This window comes from Parasteatoda tepidariorum, chromosome X2 (genome assembly GCF_043381705.1).
Source record: "Parasteatoda tepidariorum isolate YZ-2023 chromosome X2, CAS_Ptep_4.0, whole genome shotgun sequence".
In the NCBI taxonomy this organism is placed as follows: Eukaryota; Metazoa; Arthropoda; class Arachnida; order Araneae; family Theridiidae; genus Parasteatoda; species Parasteatoda tepidariorum.
Window position 1 is genome coordinate 44,141,115 of NC_092215.1, and position 23,873 is coordinate 44,164,987.

The window sequence follows — 23,873 nt, forward strand, 5'->3', positions numbered from 1 at the left end:
GAACATACACAAAAATCTGGAATATCAAGACAAAAGGCTGAAAAACAAGAAAAATAAAAACAAAAAGTTTTTCTATAAGAAAATGATGACACTATGAACCTAGCAACAAGGATGAGCAGTTGAAGTTTAATCCTGCAGATTTTTATGCAAGAATATTATAACTTCCGTTTATTTTTACTACAATATCATTCTTCTGTTCATTTCTTAGTTGGAATTTTGAAGTAGCAAGGCTTAGATTACTAGGCTTTTACAACACTTTTTGTTAATTTTTTAATAATCATTAATTTGAGAAGGTTTAGAACATTTTTCTAAACATGCTCTTGTCTTGGGGAGAAAAATGTGGTGATATGGAATAATTCTGATAAACCTTAATAAATAAATAGTCTCTTTTATTAAGAAAATTATGGTTATCATAGATGAAAGATGACAGACAGAAAGAAAATGAATATCAAGAAACCATCTTTTATTGATCCAATTATTTAAATACAAAAATTTGTTGAAGAAAAATTGTAAAGAAAAGCAGCCTAATTGTGTATAAAATGTAAACACTGTGTATGTCAAAGATATACACAAATGTTAAAACTTCTTTGAACAATCAAAAAATATATTGATGACTCATTTAGGACTGTTTTGAGTAAGAATAAAGTAAAACAGAAGAATAAAAGAATAATTAAGAAAGCTTTAACATCTAGTCAAACACAGAATATACTATTAAGCACTAAAAAAAGGTAATTATATTAGAAATAAATTAAAGCCCCTAATTTTTTTTTGGACAAAAATCTATCTGATAAGGCACATTATTAAATATTGCAAATATATAGAGAAATAAATCCTAGTCTGTTTAAAAAAGTATTTTAATAAGTATTCAATAAAAATGTTAGACTTTTAGATTAAAGTTTAGAATGACAAGAAGACATTTATTAGGTTTTATTAGTATGTTATCGTCATTCTAAAAATTTTTTATTGCTTTCATTAAAAAAACTATTATTGAAAACAAAAAAATTAACATGCAACCAGTTAAAAATGAGTATTGTAAATTAAAGAGAGTTAGTAAATTTATATAAGTTGAAATTATAAAACACTAAAATATGCGAATAAATTTCCTCAAAATAGAAAATTCACTGAAAATAGAAAATATATGTGAAAATTTTAAAACTTATTATTATAAATTTTATAACAGTCTTCTTATATTTAGAAACATTTCAAATTCACAGCACTTGCCATAAAATGCAAAATTTATATTTAAAATATGCCACAAATAAACTTTTTGAAAAATGCTCAATAACAAGGTTGCATTTAATTACTTTTCAGGCACTATAGAAAAGTATTTTTATAGTAAAAACTTAATTTTAGAGAATATTTGTTAATAAAGGTTTTAGACAGAAAACAATAAAAAAGGAGTAAATTTAGTCTGTGACCAAAAAAGAAAAGAAACCAATGAGAGTAAAAAATTGTTAAAATGAATATGATATTGGCGCTTTCTATACTCATACTTAAATAACATCTAATGCTAATAAAATTAAAGAATGATAATGAACAAAAGCCAGTACATGAATTTTCTGATATTTTGAATGACTAGATATTTACATGAAAGGCCTGGGGGTTTATACAAGAATATGCATGAATGGAAATGTTAAAATAGTGGAAGGCATGGATGAATGTGGTTGTTCCATAGCTGTCAGGCCACTGGAAATGTTCATCTGCACAATGTATAAAGTAGTGCTTAGGAATTCTAGAGGTTTTCACACAGTCTATTTTCCCTCCTACTTTTATTTGTTGTTTGTAAGCATATTACATAACCTGAAAGATATATGCAATCATTAAAATTAAAGAGCTTTAATTTTAACATTTTATAGCTGTAAAACATTTCATTTAAGTAAGAAAAGCATTTTGTTATTCCTTTTGTTGAGGTTAATTTTTGATTGCTTCTTAGACCAGAGCAGTAGTGTAAGGATAAACCTAAAGCAATATTATATTACTGTCACAAGAAAAAATATTTTTTACAAAAACAGTTTGGATGATAATACGCATCTTGCTACCACTTAATCTGATTTATTGACACAAACTATAGGAAAGAATTTCGTCACAGAATGGCGCGGTCCGGTAATGAACACATTAAACTGTATTTCATGGCAGTTTGTCTCATGCTTTACATAATCTCTCTAGTTGCTTATGCTTACACTATCTCAAATTATACAGTTCCAATTGGTTCTGGGACATATCTAACATAAATTACTGCAATAAAAAAAAAATTACAGGATTTAGCCAAAACAATTACTTTTGACCTTTTTTCCCCCATGATTGAATATATATTGGAAATAATATTTTTCTTTTTGATTGAAAAAATCATTTGACAAAACAAAATTTTCTCTCTAAATTTACGATTTTATCACATTTGATGAGGTGGCAAATGCTTGGAGCAAGCCCTGAGTTTGTTAATAGAATTTGAGAAAAAAAAATGCCGAAAAAGATTTTAAAAAAATGATCAGAAAATAACATGAATTTGAAAAACTGCATAAAAAGTGCTGAAAATAATAAAGGATGAAAAAACTATCTTCAAACAAATTGAAATTACGATGGACAAACACATCAAAAAGTGATAACTCAAAATACAAATTCGAAACGTCAGAATAACATCTTATTAAAAATATCGGTACTAGAAAAACCAGGTTATAGGAGCTAAAAAATAACCGCTGATAAACTATCATTAAACAGCATAACACAATGATGGAATTGCCACGAATCAAATGTTTAGGAAAAAGTGACGACTCAAATTTGAAATTCTCATATTGTAACAAAATAATAAATACATAGATATTAATAAGAAAAGCAATGGGGAATCAGTCTAAAAACAATTAAAATCACAATTTTTTTTTTAAACAATAGTGATTGCTAAAATTTTCAAAAAAATATATCCCATTTTTCATCAAAATGGGCCTTAAAAATAAAACCTTGATTGATCCTAGGATATTATAGTCATTGAAATCAATTGTAAGTTTAATTAAATTCATTTATCAAGCTAAGATAGCAGGAGATTAAGCAAATTAAATAATAAAAAACATCAATTTATAAGAGATATCACATTTATCCCAATAAATTTCGTAATCAAAAATAAGAAACGAACTGAAGTCCATCCTTCCATCTGTTCTGAATTCTAGCAACCAATAACCCATTCCCAGTTTCTAAGTAGTTATACAATGGCTTGCCACGACTCTGGGTATAAATCAAACTTGTAACTGGAAAAATGCTCCAGGGAAAATGTCGTTAATGAAAGAAAAAGAAATCAAAATCTAGAAAAATCTAATTTCAACATTCATTTTATAAGCATTCAATTCATTTTTATAAGCCAAAACTGATCGAAAAATAATTAATTCAAGAGATGAATATTTATTCACAGGTCAATTTATAGATTGTGATAGTTAAATAAATTGTGTGATTTAATGCATATTGATTTTAGAAATAAATAACATTTGAAGGTACTGATTTGCACCCAATGTTTTTTTTATTATCACTATCCACTTTTGATGCAGTTTATTGATGCCACTTTCATCACATGCCAACAATAGAAGAAAATATTGTAAACCTTATAAATTCAAACTTTACTTTTATTAAGGTCAATTTGAAACATTAAAACGGCAGATATTTATCAAATGTTTTACCCAGGCAACAATTTTGTTACCAGCCAGCTGCTAATTTCTTAAAACTATAGCAATATACACACACAAAACTATTATTTAATGACACTAACATAGATAAATTAAACATAGATGAAGATTTTGAGCATGCGAGTTAATATGAAAACCCACTACTACTAATCAAAACAACCGGGCAGTTCGTTAACCATAAAAGTAAAAATAGTGTAGGGAATTCTGGGCAAATTTATATTGTACAGTCCCACTTTAAACCAGTTCTAGTCTCCATTTCAAAAGACATAAGTCTTGCATCAATATATCGATCACAAACCAAATGATAAGGGCTACCTTAGTATTATTAATTTATATTAAATATTACAGTAGAAACAGTTAAACAGAACTAAATTTTTGAAGGTGTCCCTATTGAAGAAATAAAGAAAGCCAAATTTTAACCTTACCATTCCATTGCTTCGTCTAAGCCTTCACCCTTTACAGCAGATGTCTTGAAAATTTGGAAAGTACGACTTTTCAATGCATCTAATCCTAAAGCTTGATGGACTTCAGGAACAGTTAAAGCACCTTCGATGTCCTGTTTATTGGCCAATACTACTAAAATTGCCTTCTTTAATTCTTCCTCCTATAAATTTTTAAACAAATTTCAAGTTTTATACATTTTAAAAAAACTAAACAGTTAACAAATTTATAAATTAACGAGTATTTGAAATAAGCTCTGTGGAATGATTTGTCCTAATCAGGGTTGGGGTTTTGGACGTCCTAAACTGGTTTTGGACAGGACATGTGGGTTTTACTGTCTTAAACTGGGTAAAACTGTCTTAAAGTGTCCAAAACCTTGAACTCTGGTAAAAGGTAAAAATTCTATAGGTGTAACCATTGTACACATAATAATTACATTATCATTAAATATTTGATATTTTTTATACAATTTACTATAACTTATTAAAAGAAAATAGTATAATATAATAGGGAAAGGTTCATAATTTTTGAAGCTCCACAATTCATTGAACAACAAAAGTGAATAACTAATCCTTCAAATATACATATGCTTTTAATACTGATAAATAATATTTTTGCATAAGGATAAATATGGCAAAATTAAAAAAATAATAATTTTTCTTAAAAAAAAATACCAAATTTGTTCAAAAATTAACCTTTTATTTTTCATAATATTTTTTTAAAAAATGTTATAATTTCTGCATTACAGGATGATAAAAAAGACATATATTTTTTAAAAAAAATGTTTTTTAAATATAAATATATTAGTTTAAATTGAAAATACAAAATAACTGAAAAATGTATTAACAGTTTTGAAGGGCATAACATCAGTTTCCGTTACTGACATTGGTGATGTATCACCACTATGCTAAAAGAATCGAACATGAATGAAATAAAAGTATTCTTGAATAGTACTTATAGATAAATAAACCTGTTTATGAGTAACCAAGCACTTAGTCCCTAATAGCTTAACCTAGTATGGCAAAGGTCAAACTTCAGTTATGTACTATTGAATGAGAGGACCAATTGAACTTGATCACTGATTAATCTTCCTTTGTTTAATGTTTAAATTGAAGAGTCAAACAATATTAATAAAACATTACATTTTTAAAAACAAATATTCTCTAGTAGATTTAATTATCAATATGTTATTAGTTCTATGTTTATTTTACCTTCTAAATATTCTTAAAATAGATTCAGATAAAATTGTGACATAATTTGAGTAAAAGGGTTTTGGACAGTTTAAGACAGGACGGTTTAAACCGTGGATTAATCCATTCTGTCCTAAACCTTGCCAACCCTGGTCCTAATCCATCACTGGTGAATATGTTAAACAAAATTGATCAGCTTATATTATGTTTTAAATTTAATATCTATACAAAAGAATTAAGGGAAATATTAACCATTCATACTTCAGACAAATGAATAGAAAACTGAAGTCTACATTTCATAGTTAGTAAAATAAAAAATAAGGACAATTTAAGTTAATACTATTTTTTACACAATACAGTAACTGTCTGACAAGTTAGATTTTTTAAAATTTATTAATATACTAAAGCATGTCCAAGGGTCATAAATGTTTGCCAGTTTCAACTCAATGCCTCAACTTACTTCCAACATAGAAACTAACTCATGTTTAGAAACTCCAATTCTGTCCTTATCTGCACTGTCAACCACATAAATTATAGCATCGGTATTGGAATAATAACATCTCCAATATGGTCTGAAAGATAAAAGACTTTATTCAAAACATAAAAGTAGTAAAAATTCTTTTATATAAATATAAAATTGTAATGAACTCATTAATACATTTCAAGTTTGTAGCAAATCCATGATTTCAAAGTTTTATTAAACTTATTTTATAAACAAAAATGGGCAATATTTATGAAAAATATTTTCACAAGATTTGAAGCTTATTTTTCTAAATGAAAAACTAAACTTCCTCAATGCACATTTTATTTTTTGACAATACTAAACTTTTTTGTAATTTTATCAGGGTGTTTACCAGGTTCCAGGAAAATAATTCATAACTACAAAGCAAATTTTCGAGATAAGTGAATCTCTAACCAGTGATTTTTTAAAAATTAACACCAATAGTAGAAAATGGAAAAAATAATAATTAAATTCAATTGTATCAAGATGTTACCTTGTACAAATGTGTAGAAACATTTCACATTTTGATTTACAAAAAAATTCCTAAAATTATAATTTTGATACAATGGGTCAAACACCAAAATGCATAATTAATTGCTAAGTGCCACTAAGATTTAATGTAATAAAAGTATTTCTCTGTTTAAAGAAAAATTCTATAATTCTTTGTATAATCTATTTCGATTTTCAAAATATTTTTCTGTTAATTAATAATTATTTTTACACCTGACACCATTGCTTCTTCATTACAATAATTCACCTACTCCCATCGCATATTTTACTTTTTCTTCATAAAATTAAGTGAAATAGTGATAAAACCATCTAAATATTCTATTAAGTTAAATTAGAATAATGTATTTAACCTCAGCAACCTAATAAAATTTGCTTAACCATGCTGTATTTAAAGTAATTCATATAATGAATTTAAAATTAAATAAAAAAAAATTTTTATAAACTTTTTTGAGATACACTCAATTTTAATTTTTTAAGCAACTCAACTCCTTTTATAACATTTCAAAAGAATAATTGTGCTTTAAAAACCTTAAAGTGTGTATTTGGAGGAAACATTTTTTTGTCAGAATATTCTGTAGTTACTTTTCACCCGTTTTTTTCTCCAGAAAAGCAACTTAGGCTGTATTCAAAAACCAATTTTGAGATGAAGCATGCGTTTATACTTAGTATAGTACAAATGAGGCTAAAGGGTTGCCATACACATCTAAATTTAAGTACAAAACTTTGCTAAGACAAGCAAAGGCGTAGTTACGGCTTACAGCACTAGGGACAAACTCAGCTTGACATATAAAATATATATAGATGATATAATGGCAGACTTAAGGGAACTTTTTGGGACTGTTACAAGTTCAGATTNGTAACCATATAAAACCTTAAAGTGTGTATTTGGAGGAAACATTTTTTTGTCAGAATATTCTGTAGTTATTTTTCACCCGTTTTTTTCTCCAGAAAACCAATTTTGAGATGAAGCATGCGTTTATACTTAGTATAGTACAAATGAGGCTAAAGGGTTGCCATACACATCTAAATTTAAGTACAAAACTTTGCTAAGACAAGCAAAGGCGTAGTTACGGCTTACAGCACTAGGGACAAACTCAGCTTGACATATAAAATATATATAGATGATATAATGGCAGACTTAAGGGAACTTTTTGGGACTGTTACAAGTTCAGATTCTGTAAAACTAAATTCATTATTTAAACTTTACATTGACTAAGATGTTCCTGTAAGGTGTTTGCTGAATTTTATTTCAGCTACAGGGCTTTCATGCTAATCATGATTTAGGGTTTGGGTACAATAGACCTGTGGTCTATGTGCCCTACTCTTCGGAGCTGCCCAACCTCTAAGTCTAAGATTTTACAACTTTAACAGAGATTCCAACTGCTCCGGACACGCCAAAATAATTTTAAAAACGGTAAATAACTACAAACTAAAATTTGCAAATATTTGACTAATTTTACTTACTTTTTAACAGGTTTAATATGATTTACTATGATAAAGTAGTGAATATATAAGCATACGAATTATTTAGAAACAGTGGTAGATAACAATCTAATAAATTGAATTTATTAAACAAAGAATCACAATTAATAAATTACCACTCAATATTCGCTGTCCAGAGCAAGTTGGCATCTCTGCTTTAATGGAACTCCACATCGTAAAAACATTTATCTGGTCTGGTTTAAAATTGAATAGTTTATGTTATGAACAGTATATGTATAGCAAATTGGCATCTCTGTATATAATGATCGAGAGGGACACTTGCCCCTTCCCTTATAAGCTTATAAATTAGAATTTATAGAATTTTGTAGTTGCTCGTTAATGTATTATTATTCAAATTAATATGTGTCTTTATAAAAAAATAAAAACAACGAATGTTAAAATTTCGAATGTTATAAGGAACATAATTTTTATGCAATAAGCAAACACTTTTGTGCTTATTATGTAGCATTGGTTCAGTTAATAGTGCTTATTGAAAAATGTTTTTTGTTCTTTTTATTAACAGATACATTTTCAATTTAACTACTCCTAAAAGTTCGATTTTTATTCTTCTTTAGAACGGTTGGATTAAGGAACATAACGCCAGTTGTTGACATTAATTTTTTTTTTTTATACTATTTTTTTATACTCTACATTTTTTGGGCTATATGTACAGTTTTGATACATTATGCATAATCATGTAAGTCAAAGAGAAAAATTCAAAATTGGAATTATATAAGCACTTACATTAAGCGAAGGAAAAAATATGTATATAAATCTTAATCGAAAGAAGAATTCTTTTATACCATTATTCATGATTACTTAAACTATAAACATCAAAATAATTTCCATAATTCTAAATAATTAGCTTTATTTTACAGAATTTTTATGTATTCATATTTCGACCATAAGTAGCTGATTTGGCTTTGCATAGGAAATTCATGAAAATTCTGACAGTTACCAGAGATATTATTTTTCAAAGACAAGCAGATGAGCAAACTTTTTTAACTTCGTAAAAAATTCTCTCGTATTTTGAATTGCTATGCTGATTGTATAGGATACCTAACATAACATCTATATTTCGGAAATGCTTTTTAAATACAGTTCATTTTCTAGTAGCACAATTGACACCCACAATAAATGATTCTGAAAACATAAATACATTTATGCTTTGATGATTGGTAAGAATATAATGCATTAATAATGCAACAAAGTTATTGCCGGATGTCTGTAGGTAAATAATAAAGTCTGTTACCAGAGAAAAAAACTATTCACTGAATAAAAGGCTCACAACAGCATTCTCACTACATATAGTTTGGTTGGAACAGCAGTGCAAGAACTGCAGTACTGGCAATAGTACCATCTGTTGTAGAGTAATAAGAAAAGTATTTTTTTTCTTCTATAAGTGGGTATTTTATCTTTTTAGTGTTTTTTTTTGTATAACTTTCTTAAAAAAATAGAGAAATTTTATAATTTATGGGTAAATGGGAGATAGTCGTAAAATACAGGATTCTTCGTTAAAAAACAGGGGACTTGGCAGGTATGTAAATCTATTTACAGAAAACTTACCTAATGCTTGTCTGGCCACCAAGATCCCAGACACTAAATTTCAGGTTTTTGTAGGTAACTTGTTCGACATTAAAACCAATAGCTAAAAATAATACAAAATTACTAATTAGGACATTAATATATGAATAAAATAATGAAAAAAGTAGCTTTGATAACTAACACGTAGAGAGTCTAATAACCTCTGTCATATTGTGAAACAGGATTTGTATGTTTTTGCTAAAAGTGGAACACATAGTAAAAATAATTCTAGAAAAAAACAATTTATTGCCCAGCAACTATTTCTTTACCGACAAACTTACGCCTGAAAAAAAAACCCATATTTTTTACATTATTAGATAAAAGTGCATGATTTTTAATAATGTTATTTAAAACCAATAATTGCAAGACAAAGTAACAAGAACAAATTTTTGTCAAAAATAATTTATTTCTAACTATTTAAGACAAGTAGTATAAAAGTTAATGAATTTTAACATTTAAAAGTAACATATTTGATGTACGAATAAATAAAAACATTAATGATGCCTATGTAGTAATAATACAAAATGGCAAAAATTAAATAGCTGATAATATATTTAAAAAATGATAAAAGAACTTATTAGAAAAAGTATCTGACAGTCTAAAAAAAAATTAATATTTCCCATTATCTTAGTCTTGCTATTTTTTCTTATGTACCTTAGATAACAAAAAACTACATTTGCATTACCAACGCTAAATCTGCAATATCTCTAGTTTCCAATGACAGCCAAATATTCAGATGTGGACACTTGGTACTCTGTGGTTATTATTGTGTTAATATACTTGATGGCATAAGCGATAATTTGTATAAAACATTTGTAAAATAAAATCATTCATTTCTATAACACCACAAGACCTGTTACCAAAGACATGAAGTCATTACAAACATTTAAAGAAATAATTTACTCTCAAAATTACCACCCCTTTTTAACTCTTATTTTTTAGGTAAAATACGATCAGGCTTTTGATTGATGAAGGACGGTAGATTATTTGAGTGGGGTCACCAATTTCAATTTGTAACCATATAGTAATTAAATCAGCAAGACAAGATGAGCAATTCTAACATTTAGGAATGCCTTATTTGCAGTAACAATAAAGCTCGCACTTAATGTCAGTTTAGAAAAATCAAGCAGTTCCAATAGCTTTTAAAATAATTCTTGGTGTCATTTAGCCCGACTTGAATTTTTCTTTTATTAACGTTTTTAAAGTTAAAAATTATAATAAAACTTACTACTCAAAATTTACAATAAATTATTTTTTAATCGAATTATATGTTTACAAAGTCTGCAAATATGACATTTACAAATGGAATTATCTAAATTTGCTTACATAACAAAACTAATTGTTTTTCGAATTCAAAGTTTTGATACGTAATATTTTTATGACACAGGAGCTTTGAATCACATTCATTTTCATTGTCTTTTGGGCAGATTTCCACATGGTTTTTAAAATCTTAATAGTATTTAATACGTCACTCTAATCTAGAATCACATAATTGGATAACCACAAGTTAGAGATCTCAATTATAGGAATTTGAAACATAAAATGTGAATACATATTTATCAAAAATTTAAATTATTACATTTTTCGAAACTATTATAAAAAGCAAAATAACATTACTTTTTGATACATATCTTTACAGTTAAAATTTAACGATAAACAAATCATTTCCCAGCATATGATCATAAATTATATGAAATGGCCCATGTAGGTACAAAATGGTTCAAAAAATTTCCTAATGGTTATACTACGATTTGCAAAATTTCTAAATACAGTGATAATTTTACCTAATTGATCATGTGATAGCTTTTTCAGGCCATAAAATGAAAATGTACTGATTTTGTTTACACACTGCTCCTTAATTTTGAACATGACGAATTCAGTTTAGAAAACTGTGTTTTGACAGAAGCTGTCGTTGTGGGCGATATTAAACTCCCTGTGGCAGAATTTTCTTGGGATTTCTGCGACAAACCTCTCTAGCACTAATATCTTTCTGCAAGATGCTTTTAATAATAACAAGTATGCATGTTACTAATTGAATTTGAAGTAACAGAAACGTTGCGTTCACAATAAAAAAAAATTTTTTGNTTCCAGCACCATCCAAACCAAGTATCAAAATACGCATCTCTCTACTACCCAAAAGGCTTTTGAAGTAACTTAAAAGTCCACCTAAAATTAATTTTTAATTATTCTTTAAATATTTCCAATACATGTAAAATGTCAAACTTGTTTACATTTTAAGAAAGAAAAATGCAATGCATATATTTCATTTCAACATAGTTTAAAACCAGTTATAATGGTGACTTACACAAGGCGTTCCAAAAAAGACAGCCCTGATTATACATTTTTAAAATTTTCATCTGAAAACAAAAATGTACGCACATTGTCGAGCATAAATAAATATTTCTGCAAGCTAAAAACAACAGCACTATCGAAATCTAGCAAATTACTACAGTAGAGGAAGGCGTATATAATAAACATCGCAACAAGTTTAATCGGAGTTTGAATGTGCTCCTTTATAAATCATCTTTCTACTCTTTCTCGTAATCAAGCCTGTCTTGTTTATTACATTCGCCACCCTGTACTCTGACCTGTTAGATTTCAGTACAAATTTATTTTTTACCTACCTGTTTAAAACATTAGTTTCTGATCTTTAGTGTGGTTCTTTTAACTTTTTTAAGGATTCTAAAAATACGCATTAAAGACTGTTTTACAGAACACCATATATCTCATTTATATTGTATTCTTTTCGTTTTTATAACAAGAATAAAACATTGTTGTTGTATCCTATCCTTAAAAATTGTTGTTGTATCCTATCCTCTAATTGTCTGACGAAGTCAGACAAGATCTAGTAGGTTGTTGACCCTCAAAAAGTCGATTACAAGAAGTGGAGAAGCATATAAGTCCTCCATGGAAAGGCCCAAGCAGTCGAGGATATGTTCGGCTGAGGCCTGCTGGGCTTCACACCCAGAAGCAGAATATTTTCAAATGTTCTGAAACAGTACTTATTAATTTATACAAATGTTCTGCAAGCATTTCACAGCGAAAAAAAGTCAACTTTACGTTAAAATACTAAATTTTCATTTATTTAAATATAGGATCATGCACAGATGCACTTCGTTATTTTAAAAAACCAAGGCAAACATTCTTGATTTGTTAATTTTTCAATCACTTTTGAAGTAAAAAATTTTGTTAATGACGATGATGATGAATTATTAATAAAATGTCTATGATACAAAGGTCCGAACATTAAAACAAGGGCTGCCTTAAAAATCTTTCGAAGGGACAAGTGCCCAGATGGTGCACCATTTGCAAACACTAACATTCGCTGGTCTGTTGTTCCAACAACTTTCATCTCCATCAAAAGCATTTGGTATTTTAGAAACAATTCTGTGAATCGCGGATCCCCACGATTCACAAATTGCTTCTGAAATGGGAATAGAAAATATAAAAAGTCATAAACTTTATTATTATTAACTTTAATATTTATTATTTTTATCTCTGAATTTAATTCTTTTACGGCTTGCTTTGAAGCTCTCTGGATAAAAATGGTTACAGAAATATTCAAGATACAAATTGTTCTGCGACGTACGTCACAATTTTAGGCACTTTCTGCTTCTGGGGCTTCACATTTGGAGCAGACTGCATAAGTCTCCCTTCCTTTAAAGTACGAGAGACTATTCGAAAGTACAAAATGAAAACTCGTAATGATAATTGAGGGAAAAAAATTATCTAAACATTACATAGATTTATGGTTGAGTCAAGGAGAGTTGTGAGGGTTAAAATGAAGACTAATGCGTAATTTGAAACTTTCATGTGCATAATATATTGAAAATATTGTTTAGATTTTATTTCAATCAAATTTTAAAAAAAGATAAATGTACCACATTGATTAATTAATTATTTTACAAGTCAGAATTTGTAACAAAATTCTCACTCATAGTCAAATTTGGTGTTTGAAAAAAATGAAAGAAAGTATATAATTCCCAGATTGAACTATCTTTTAAACTTTCCCATTTTCGGATTTTTATTTTATTTTCAATTTGAAATTCTAGCTGAAGCCAGACCTCATCAATCTTTTTAATTCTCAAATGAGAATAGAGAATACCCTAGCATTCCAATCCCCTCCAACAAGCAAAGAAAGCATTTTTTGAATATTATTCTGGATAGAAAAAAAAAAAACTTCAAAAATTTCTGCAGCAAAGAAAACCAGATTTTTTAAATTCACTATTAAAAATTTTTTCATAATTTTCAACAGAGAATAGAAAACTCCCACACATTTCATCCTTCTCTGATGTGCGAGAAAGTCATCTTTTGAATTTAATTTTTGAGGAAAAAAAAAATAATTCTTTTGAAATTTTCAGAAAAGAAAAATCAAAATTTTTTACTTCCATATTTCTTTCTGCAAGATTTCTAACATTCTGCGACAATGCCGCCACGGGGATGAGTCAATTCAAATTTCGAAGAAAAAACAATCTTTTAAACTTTAATAGGAATATTTTTAATTTTTATTAACATATTTAAATACAATATATTCTCAACAGCTCAAAGTTGAAGAGACGTTATAAAAATTTCGAGATACCGAGCTTTCGAGATGACAAGTTTAGAACTAAATATGTTCTAAGAAGAAGCAAAATATATTCCAAAATATTATTCTTAAAAGTAGAGTCAAGAAACATAAGAATAACTACTAATAAATATGCAGTCAATGATAGTTCACTATAAATCTAAATAGAATAATGATAATTTTATTTTTAAAAGTTAAAAATAATTATGCATTAAACATTAAAGAACTGTCTCACAATAATCTTACATTGTGATCTTTCTGAAGAAATTTTCTATTTCGAAAAAAATTCGCCAGAACAAGGTTTGGAAAAGTACCTTATCGACTTAGGAATTTAAATATACATTAGGTAGACAGATAAAGCTAAGGAGAAAAATATTTTTTTGATATAACAAGGTTTTTTAGATATCGAGAGTATACTGTACTTGTATGCTCAGTTTGTATGCTCTGTGATACTATTGCTACATTTTTTAATATTTCATCTAATTATCAGCAGATTTTACAACAAGGAAACTCAAATATATTCCTAACAGAACTAAAATTTATTTTATTCACAATTTCTCAGCAAAGAGAATAAGTAGAACCTGGGTAAGACTTAGATTAGTAATCTAGAACTTAAGCCATTTTCAGTTATATTTATTTCAATAAATTTGTAAGTTCATTTTAAATTAACAGTGACAAAATAATAAATAAGTATAGCTATATTGCGAAAGAAGTATAGAGCTGTGACCTATAACTAGCACCATTTTCAGTTACATACATAATTTACTTTGCTAGAACATTGTGTTCTGACAGAAGATTTATTTTACTTTGAGATGCATAGTTAAAATTAAGAGAATATATTATTCTACATTGTATCTGTAATATAACTAGATATTACATATATAATTCAGTAGTTGGTCACCTTATTAGTTATAGTAGTCAATGAGAATCAGTAACAGACAAGAATAGTTGTAAATTTCAAAGAAAAACGAAACAGTAAGAATATAAGTACCAAATAGCATAATTTTAGGCGGGAACCCTTAATAAAAAAAAATAACTATTACGCACAAAAAACATAGAATCTCTTTATACTAATAATACATTTGAAAGCTAAAAAATATCACTCAAATATACTGAACATGATTTTGACAAGAGATTCTTTCGATTTTAAGACTTAAGTTAGCGAACGGTACAAAATTTTTAATACAACATATTAAAAAAAATTTTCTAAAAAATCGCATCTCCTCGTTAATAAAGGCAGAATCATATGAAAATAATTTAGATAAGTATTTCACGAAAACGAAACAGTTACAAAAATGTTCTAAACTGATCTAAACTTTAAATTCAAACTAAATAACACATACCCATTTTTCAAAATAGTAACTTATTTACACAAAATAATTCTAAACATAAAATTATTACAGTAACTAACTAAACATAACAAATTTTGTACGATCTACGAAACAGACAAATATTGAGTTTTCCTTCTAAGACAAACATTAATCAAACGTGTCTTCAAAGAGAATTTGCCATCTTCTAATATCTAAATTAAGAATAAAAAGCCGGTGTTGTCGGTGGCCGAGGAAGTGGCTTCCGTGGAAGTTGAGGAGCGTCGCAACGCTCGAATACGCCATCTAGAGAGAGGATCGGTTCCATGTCTTAACCCTCACTCTCTTCCTATCCTCTTCTTCTCAATTGTATAGGAATCTACTACGATATTTTCCCCTTTAATATTTTCCGTATTTAATAATCAGAAACAATTTTAAAATTTCCACGACGTTTTTTTTTAGACCTATGTTCAATGTAGTTTTCAGTTCCATACAGCTTCCTAACTTAAAAGGATTTAAACTATATGAAAGTCAAGACAGAAACTAACTTCCTTCCTTCTTCTATGACTGTCCACACGCTAATGGTAAAAGCATGCAAAGTGTTGGCATAGATAAAGAGTTTTGCTCTATGTGACCTAGCCCGTTTCGAAAGTCAATACTGGTTGCCCGGTTGCTATCAACCTGTTTTTAACAAGCAACTGAAGTTAAAACTTTCAACTTTGGTGGAGAACTATTGGTAACACAAAAGAACAGGAAACAAATAGGAGCATAATGAATTAGTTCTATTCGATAAAGTGATAACAAGAGTCACAAAAGCTACATACCTTGGTCTAGTCATTAACAACTGACTGACATGGTCGGATCATGTAAAAAACATTAGAATAAAGTGACTGCTGCAACTCTTAAACTCCAAACAACTATGTGGAATGAAAAATTGAGCTTGAAACTAAAGAGGACCATTTACCAATGACCACTTAATGGAGCGTTTAAAGTGATAATTTATATTTATACGGCAATACATATGACGATGTTCGATATGAATGTATGATAAAGTGGAATTATAAATATATTTAAAGCATTGACTAAAATAAATTTGATTTGAATGGCACTAAGAAATAGACTAAGCTTTTGACTGATAAATAAGCGTTATGTGAGTCATGATGATGTGATGTGCAGTTGAAACATGTTTGTGTTGTTTTATTGTACTGACGAACTTTGTACAGAAAGTATGATTTTTTATTATTTATATGTCCATATATTTATGTATTTATGCTTATATATTATGTGTTTTTATATTATTGTTATTATTATTATTATTATTTATGTATTCGTTTTTATATTTATGTAATTATTTTTATGAATGTTTAATCCTCATTATGTTTGATGAAGTTCATTCCGGTAATGTACCCGTTTAATAATCCTTCTTTTATTTCTAAGATACAAGGACCAGAAGGATTTTCACCTCAACGATCCTCACCACATGATGAAGGAGTAAAAGGCCACTTCGACCTCAGGCACCCCAGCCAACCGAAACAACTGCTACTGCGAGAACCATATCAGTTGAAACTGTCAAGTAGTAGTTTCCAAATACTTTCAGCGATAATTTGGAAACTATTTCGTACGCAAAAAAAACGTGCCTTTATCTATATTTTTAAATTTAAAATCCCTTTAATTAATGTTTCCTTTTGAATTCCTGTTTTCTGTGTTTTGTTCTTATTTTCTTTGTCTTATTATGCTATATGATGCTTTCTTTATACTAGCAGCTAATGCACAGTTAATAACACTTAATTTTCCCTTAAAATCTATTATTTTTTAGAACTATATCTACAATTTCTTTTTTTTTCTTTTTTAGCAAACTGTTAAGAAATATTACGACGCATTAATAGTTTTTTAATGTTTTCATTATTTTTTTCGTTTATTATTTTTCGTTTATTATTTAGTATTTTATTATTTTTTTTTTATTCTTATTTTATTTTTTAAAAAGATGCTCCCTGTAACAGCAGTTCATCTATGACAGTCCTCACGTGAACAATACGCACCAAGTCCGAAGAATTTTACATTTTTGTTCAAAATGACAGTTTTGATTTCCTCGGATGATATTTCGGCAAAGTGGCTGTGTTGTCCTACCAGTTTCTTTTGGTGATGGCATAGGTCATAAGCATAAAGGCCACCTCTATCTAGAATAATTGTTCTAGTTACACTTGCTGTCGAAAATTCCGTCCATTGAATGATAAATGTAGTCATCGTTGATGATGTATCCATCGGATCTGAGACGTACGACAGCAAACGAATGGTTGTGGGTCGATGAAAAATTTCATTTTCGGCCTTGAAATGTATGGTCGAGAGTCTCTCTTGCTTGGCATGTATGTTGTCACATCACTTTGAACTTTGTTGGATTGTTCACTCAAAGGTTTGCCGGAGTGGCATTTGTCATGATCAGTCGAGCTTGGAATTTTTCCTGGAATGGATTGGTGCTTAGCTAGGTTCCTTTGGTGTACGTGTAGGTTTGTTGGATTCCTTTGGAGGAGTAGTGTTTATAGGTTTACTGGAATCCTTTGAAGGACTTGTAGGTTGACTGAAATTCCTTGGATGGTATTCGTCTGGACGTTTTCTGGATTCCCTTAGACGTTTGGGTTCATCTTTGGATTCTTCTCTCACGAAGCGTTTGTCGGGGGTATCTCGTGCAATGTTCAATTTTCGTTTTAATTGGCTCCGATAGTCTTGGGTTGAAACCATGGAACCACCATGACTAAAGAGCTGGGCTTGGGTTTCACTGGTACTGTAGATTTGGAAAGAGATGAAGAAAAGGTGGGTTCAAACAATTGTTCCATGGATTTTGACAAAGGAGGCAGAGGAGAAATAGGTTCCAACAGAAGTTCATACATGGCATTTTGATAAGGAATTTTAGGTGATGGAGACGGAGGTGCAGCAGCGTCCATGTCAGTCAATTCTCATTTTTCATCAGTGGTGGAAGAGATTTCAAAATCCAAGTGTTCAGACAAGCTTGTAATACTTCTCAAAAGACTGGAAGCCCTTGCTCTCAATCGCAGCTCTTTATATACTGCTTGAGCAGGATATTACATCATCCTGTCGTCATACACTTGATGTTTAGGGAATATTCCACAATTTTTTTAATGTTTGTGTATCCATATTTGATAAATGACAAAACGAGTCTTTCGATAAAAAATATTACTAAACACTTGAAAATTGACAAAATTGACTCTTATAACTTGTCACTTTAATGAATTTTTCAATAAAGGATTGATGATTTTTAAAGGACATAAACATTTTTTTCAATAAAAAAACTATTGAACGCTTGAAAATTGACAAGCTACATGTTGACTGTGTGGATTACAATTATAATTTTAATTAATTTTTAAATAATGGATCACAAGCGGAAAGCTCTTCATTCCATAAACCTCATTGGAAAAATATTTTTTCACTCTTCATGTTTAGACATGGGATTAAAAAAGAAATCCCTTGGGCACTGCAGCAGATACAATAGGCACCTGCATGTGCATGGGTCATTCAGGTTTTGTGAGAATTTTCCAATGATGGAAGTTTCAGAAACAAACTGTTGAACAGTTTGTACTGCATTTCTGAAGGTTTTTTTTAAAGGATCACAGTGCTCAGGTATTTTTTTGAATGACTGTAAAGTTCCATGTTTTTGTAACTGTCACTAATTTTAATGTGACGTAATGTGCAGTGGGTAAAAGAAAAAAAAACAAACCTTTCTAAAATTTTTTTGATCTAATGATCGGATCCTTACGTTCTAAAACTCAATCTTAATGGTTCGAGAAGGAGTCCTGTTATGCGTTCGTAAACGGCTGCAGTCGATGTTTTAAGTCGCGAAATTAGACGCTTTTACTGAATAAACATATTTTTTTTCTCCCCGGATTTAAATTTCTAACCCCCTACACCGTAGATGAGAGCTGCCCAAAGTTTGGGCCTCACAATGTTAATTTTACTTTTTGAGTATAACCATAACTTTTTAATGTAACACCATAACTCGAAAACTTTTTCAGCGAATGGAAAATTTTTGCACACAATTATAAAATTCGTTAATCTAAAGATTATTCATTCAAAATATTACTTTTAAGTAAATATTTATTTTGTTTTATTATTTCACTTAATAATACACATTTAATTTATTTAATAATGAAAACTTTCAATTTTTAAGGTATAAAATTTTTTGCATAATTTTGACGAATGTAATTTTAAATGGCAAAATACAAAATTTGAGCAAAATTGATCGAATAGTTCCTGAGCAATTTAATTTAAGAAAAAGAATTTTTCAAAATTTGATTTCTCAGGAACTATTCGGCCGATTTTACTCAAATTTTGTATTTTGCCATTTAAAATTACATTCTTTAAAATTATGTAATTTTTTTAACTTTACAATTCAGAATTGTTTTCGACTATTATTAAATAAAATAATAAATATTTATAAAAAGCTATATTTTTCATGGAATTATCTTTGGATAAACGAATTTCATAATTGTGAGCAATTTTTAATTCACTCAAAATTTACAGGAGCTAGGGTGAAATAAATATAAAGTAAAATTACCATTAAGAGATTCAAAGTTTGGACCGGTTTTCTGACCTAACTATTGGAACCATATTTTCCAGTTTACGGGTACCCCTATATTTTGGGGGTCAGAAATACAAATCTCTTGAAAGAAAAGCATGTTATTTAGAGAAAGTATGCCTTTACGTCTAATTTCATAACTTAAAATGTTTTCGTCTGCACTAATTAATTAGCATATATAAGACCACTCCCTCGAACCATTAAGAATGAGTTCTAGAATGTGGAGATCCGATCATTAAGTCAAAAGTTATTTAGGGTGGAAATATTTTTTTTTTAGCTCTGTATATTGAGTCAACTTTTATACCTACTTTTATTTAAATAGTGACAATTGTGCCATTTATAGGTCGGTATGAGATTGATATCCATGACGTATATTCGTGGAAGGCTTCCAAAATTGTTTAGGGTCTGTTCTAAAGATCCGTTGCCTTTAATTTTAGAAGTTTCATGGGGTGCGGTAACTTCACTTTAACGGTTTCAATTAAGCTCATCCCAGACTTGGCTTATTACGTATGTTAAAAAAATGCAGACAAATTGTAACTCAAGGGCCATTCTCATTGCAAGTCATATACGCGAATTCGGAGATGCGAGCAAGAACTTGATTGGTGAGTTTTATGTGGCTTAATATATTTAATCAATCAGCTTCACATTCACATGAGCCAATATTTTGAATTGAGTGTAAACGGTCCCTGAGGAACCATTTCGAGGTTACATCCTGTTGAATGCTTGTGCTAGTAATCTAATCAAAGAATGAAACTAATTTACAAAATCAGAAAAAGACAAAATAAGTAAGTAACATTTAAAATAACAAATCAAAACGGAAAAGCGCTTAAAGCAGATAAAACCAAATTTGTTTTATTTTAATTTAGAAAGTCAGAAATACAATTTTAGCAGAAAACAACAAAAATTTTAAGATATGCGTGTTAGCAGGACAACACTTCATCAGGGGACACACTGCCTGCCAACACACAGGAGCCTTTCTGTTGTCAGTGGCGAAACCAAAAACTGACAGTGCACCGGGGCCCCATAATGGAAAAAAAAATTTAAAAAATAATAATAAAAAAATAGAAAAATTGAAATGTAAATGCAAAGAAAAATCAAGGACAAACACAATTTAAAAGTACGCAGAATAAGATTTAATAATGATACGCCCACATATAAGAAAAATAAATGAAGATAAATTTACAGTTAGAATAACCAAATCAAAATAAAATATAAATTGCCAAATCATTAAGAAACATTAGAATTAAATCAAGTGCTGACCGTTTTTGAAAATTTTGAAAAATAAAACAGAAAAACATTCAATGAGTAAAAATTGGAAAAAAGTGCTGCTGTAGTTGTAGTTCATTTACATCGCACTAGAGCTGCTCAATGGGCTATTGGCGACGGTCTGGGAAACATCCCTGAGGATGATCCGAAGACCCGCCATCACAATTTTGATCCTCTGCGGAGGGGATGGCACCCCCGCTTCAGAAAAAGTGCTGCCTTCTATATGCTTCAGGAACGAAAAATTCTAAATTTCACAGCATAGGTCTATTTAAGCAGGCTTCAATATTGGCCGAATTATTTAAAAATCTTTAATATATTTTGAATTAAAATATCATAAGTACAGTAATTAAAGGAAAATTATTATTCTCTATTGTAATCTTAAAAGTCCCGATAGCTGAAAGAAAAATCTGTTTTTATATTACAAATAAATTTAAATTTAATAATTTTACCCTATAAAATATTCTTAAAAATCTTAAAGTAAATGTTGGAAACTAATAACATTACACTTAAAATCTCTTCTTAAAATGTGATCTCACTTAAAATCTCTTCTCTCTTAAAATGTGTTAAACTAATAACATTAAACTTAAAATCTCTTCTTTTATCGTATAATCCGATGAAAATTTTTTGATTATGAAGTTTGATATCAAGATCTAAAGAATAAGCTCAATTTTCCTCTGAATTAGTCTTTATTAAATTTAGCTCTTTAGGAAAAATATTTTTAGTTAAATCAAAATCATTAAAATCAAAAATAATTAAATCCTCAATCTAAACCCAATTAATAAATTATGTTGCAAAAAGTTTTGTTCACAAAAATGTTATTAGCAAATGCACTTGAGTAACAATTCCCCATTGAGATAACTTGAATTTGTCTGTAAAAACAAATACCATTAAAAAGATAATTTTCAAAAATGTTTGTATTACAACATTAATAATGAGAACATAATATAATAATATAGAATAATGAGGACATTAATAAGGTAGATTTATCCGATCTTCCTTATTAACGTCCTCATTATTCAAATAATTCTCAAAAATTTCCAAACAAATATTCCTTAAATTATTGTGTGGTATACTCGTAAAAAGATTTTTAAAATCACAGGTAAGAACAGTATTAATATTATTGTAATTCAAATATTTAACAACGTCTTGGTTGTTATTAACAATAAAATGTTTATCATTTGAAAAAATAATGTTTAAATAATTAAAACATCTGTTACCAAACATCGAATTATAACAGACAGTACTGCAAGTTACAAATCTAAATCTAACCGGTGTTTTGTGGAACTAACTTAATTATAGAAATAAATAAGGATAATTAATGCTATTGATTTTTAAGCCCATTTTCTTGGAAAAAGTTAATACTCGATTTTCAATTTCTTTTCTAGAATTATTAATTTTGACAAAAGTATTATTGATATCATATTCTTTAATCATTAAATATCTTAAAAAAATTTTCCGAATAAAGCAAAAATTATTAGATGCTTTGTCAACAACACAAATAATAAAATGATATTTTAATTCCTTAATAGAATTAATTATATCATAATTCAAAAAGAAACCCTGGTATTTTATATAATTGTTCAAAAAATTTAATTTAAAATTATTTAAAACACAAAATTTATATTCACTAAATTCCTCTTCAGGCCAATTAAATTTCCTTGAGCATTTTGCAATAAAACATTCTAAATCCTTACTGATTGAAGCAAGAATACTATTTAAGTGATATTTTTTTCCGGGTCTAAACTTAGTCCCATGAAAAATCTTAAATCTTTATTTCTGGTTAGGTTAAGGTCACCTGTGACAATGTGTTTAAAATCATTATTAACAAAATCTTTAAAATGCTCTAGTTCACAGAAACAAATATCCTCTAAATCAGTGTTCCTCAGTGTTTTTTGGTGTAACTATTTTATTTTGAAGGCATGTTTAAATACAATTAAATTAAATTTAATAAATCAAAATAATCTAAAATATAAACAATCAACGCCCCCCCCCCCACCTCAGCGGGCCGCGGTAAAATTATCCAACTTTGACAGGTCCGCGGTGATAAAAAGGTTGGGGAACACTGCTCTAAATCATATAAACTTTTACAATAAAAGTTATAATCGCAAATTCATTTCTTTAAAGTCTTACAATATCTATGACAAGCAGAAGCCCGACTTTCTCTTTAATTGGTAAACAATCAATAAGTTTATTAACAGTCATAGGTAGTAAACCTCTTTCAAAATCTTTATGAAGAAACATTTAAAAAATTAAAATTGTTGATTGCAAAAATTTTTGAAACATTAAAAAAATCAAAATTGTTGATTGCAATTAATTAGTAGTTTCTCATATTTTTATACATATCTAATTTCTTAAGCGGACAGTAAATGGACACTGTGAATGGAAAAAGGCATAAAGGAATTGTATTCTTTTGCGTTCGCTAGAATGCATATTTTTCTTCTGTATGCCATTTCTTTCTCCAACATGCGGTCCGCTTTAATGGCCTTTATAATTTTATTGAAAATTAAGAAATTACGGAAGAAATTACTGTGCATGGTACATCGTTCTTTCGATATATTTTGAAATATTTGTACTCAATAAAGTCAAAGCAACAAATATACATTTTGAATCAAAATTTAGAGAAGGAAAAATGAGTGTTCGATCAAAAAGTAACGAAATATTAATGAGAACAATCACAGAGTATGTGGAAATTAAACTATTAAAGCCAATTTATTTGCTTTGGAAGCATATAAGAAGTTTCTATTATCACTTCAATACCATTTCTTGTTATATAT

At 28.6% G+C, this 23,873-nt stretch overlaps 1 protein-coding gene across 1 annotated transcript; it reads right to left on the reverse strand.

Moving 5' to 3' along the window:
• Positions 1-448: 448 nt before the first annotated feature.
• On the reverse strand, positions 449-15,420 carry LOC107447227 (ADP ribosylation factor-like 1). Its single transcript, XM_071188449.1, has 6 exons — positions 15,282-15,420; positions 11,376-11,540; positions 9,357-9,438; positions 5,757-5,868; positions 4,091-4,269; positions 449-1,800 (listed from the first exon to the last, which is right to left on the reverse strand). Exons 1-6 carry the CDS (start codon positions 15,283-15,285, stop codon positions 1,770-1,772), a joined length of 573 nt encoding a protein of 190 aa, XP_071044550.1. The 5' UTR covers positions 15,286-15,420; the 3' UTR covers positions 449-1,769.
• Between the last annotated feature and the right edge of the window lie 8,453 nt (positions 15,421-23,873).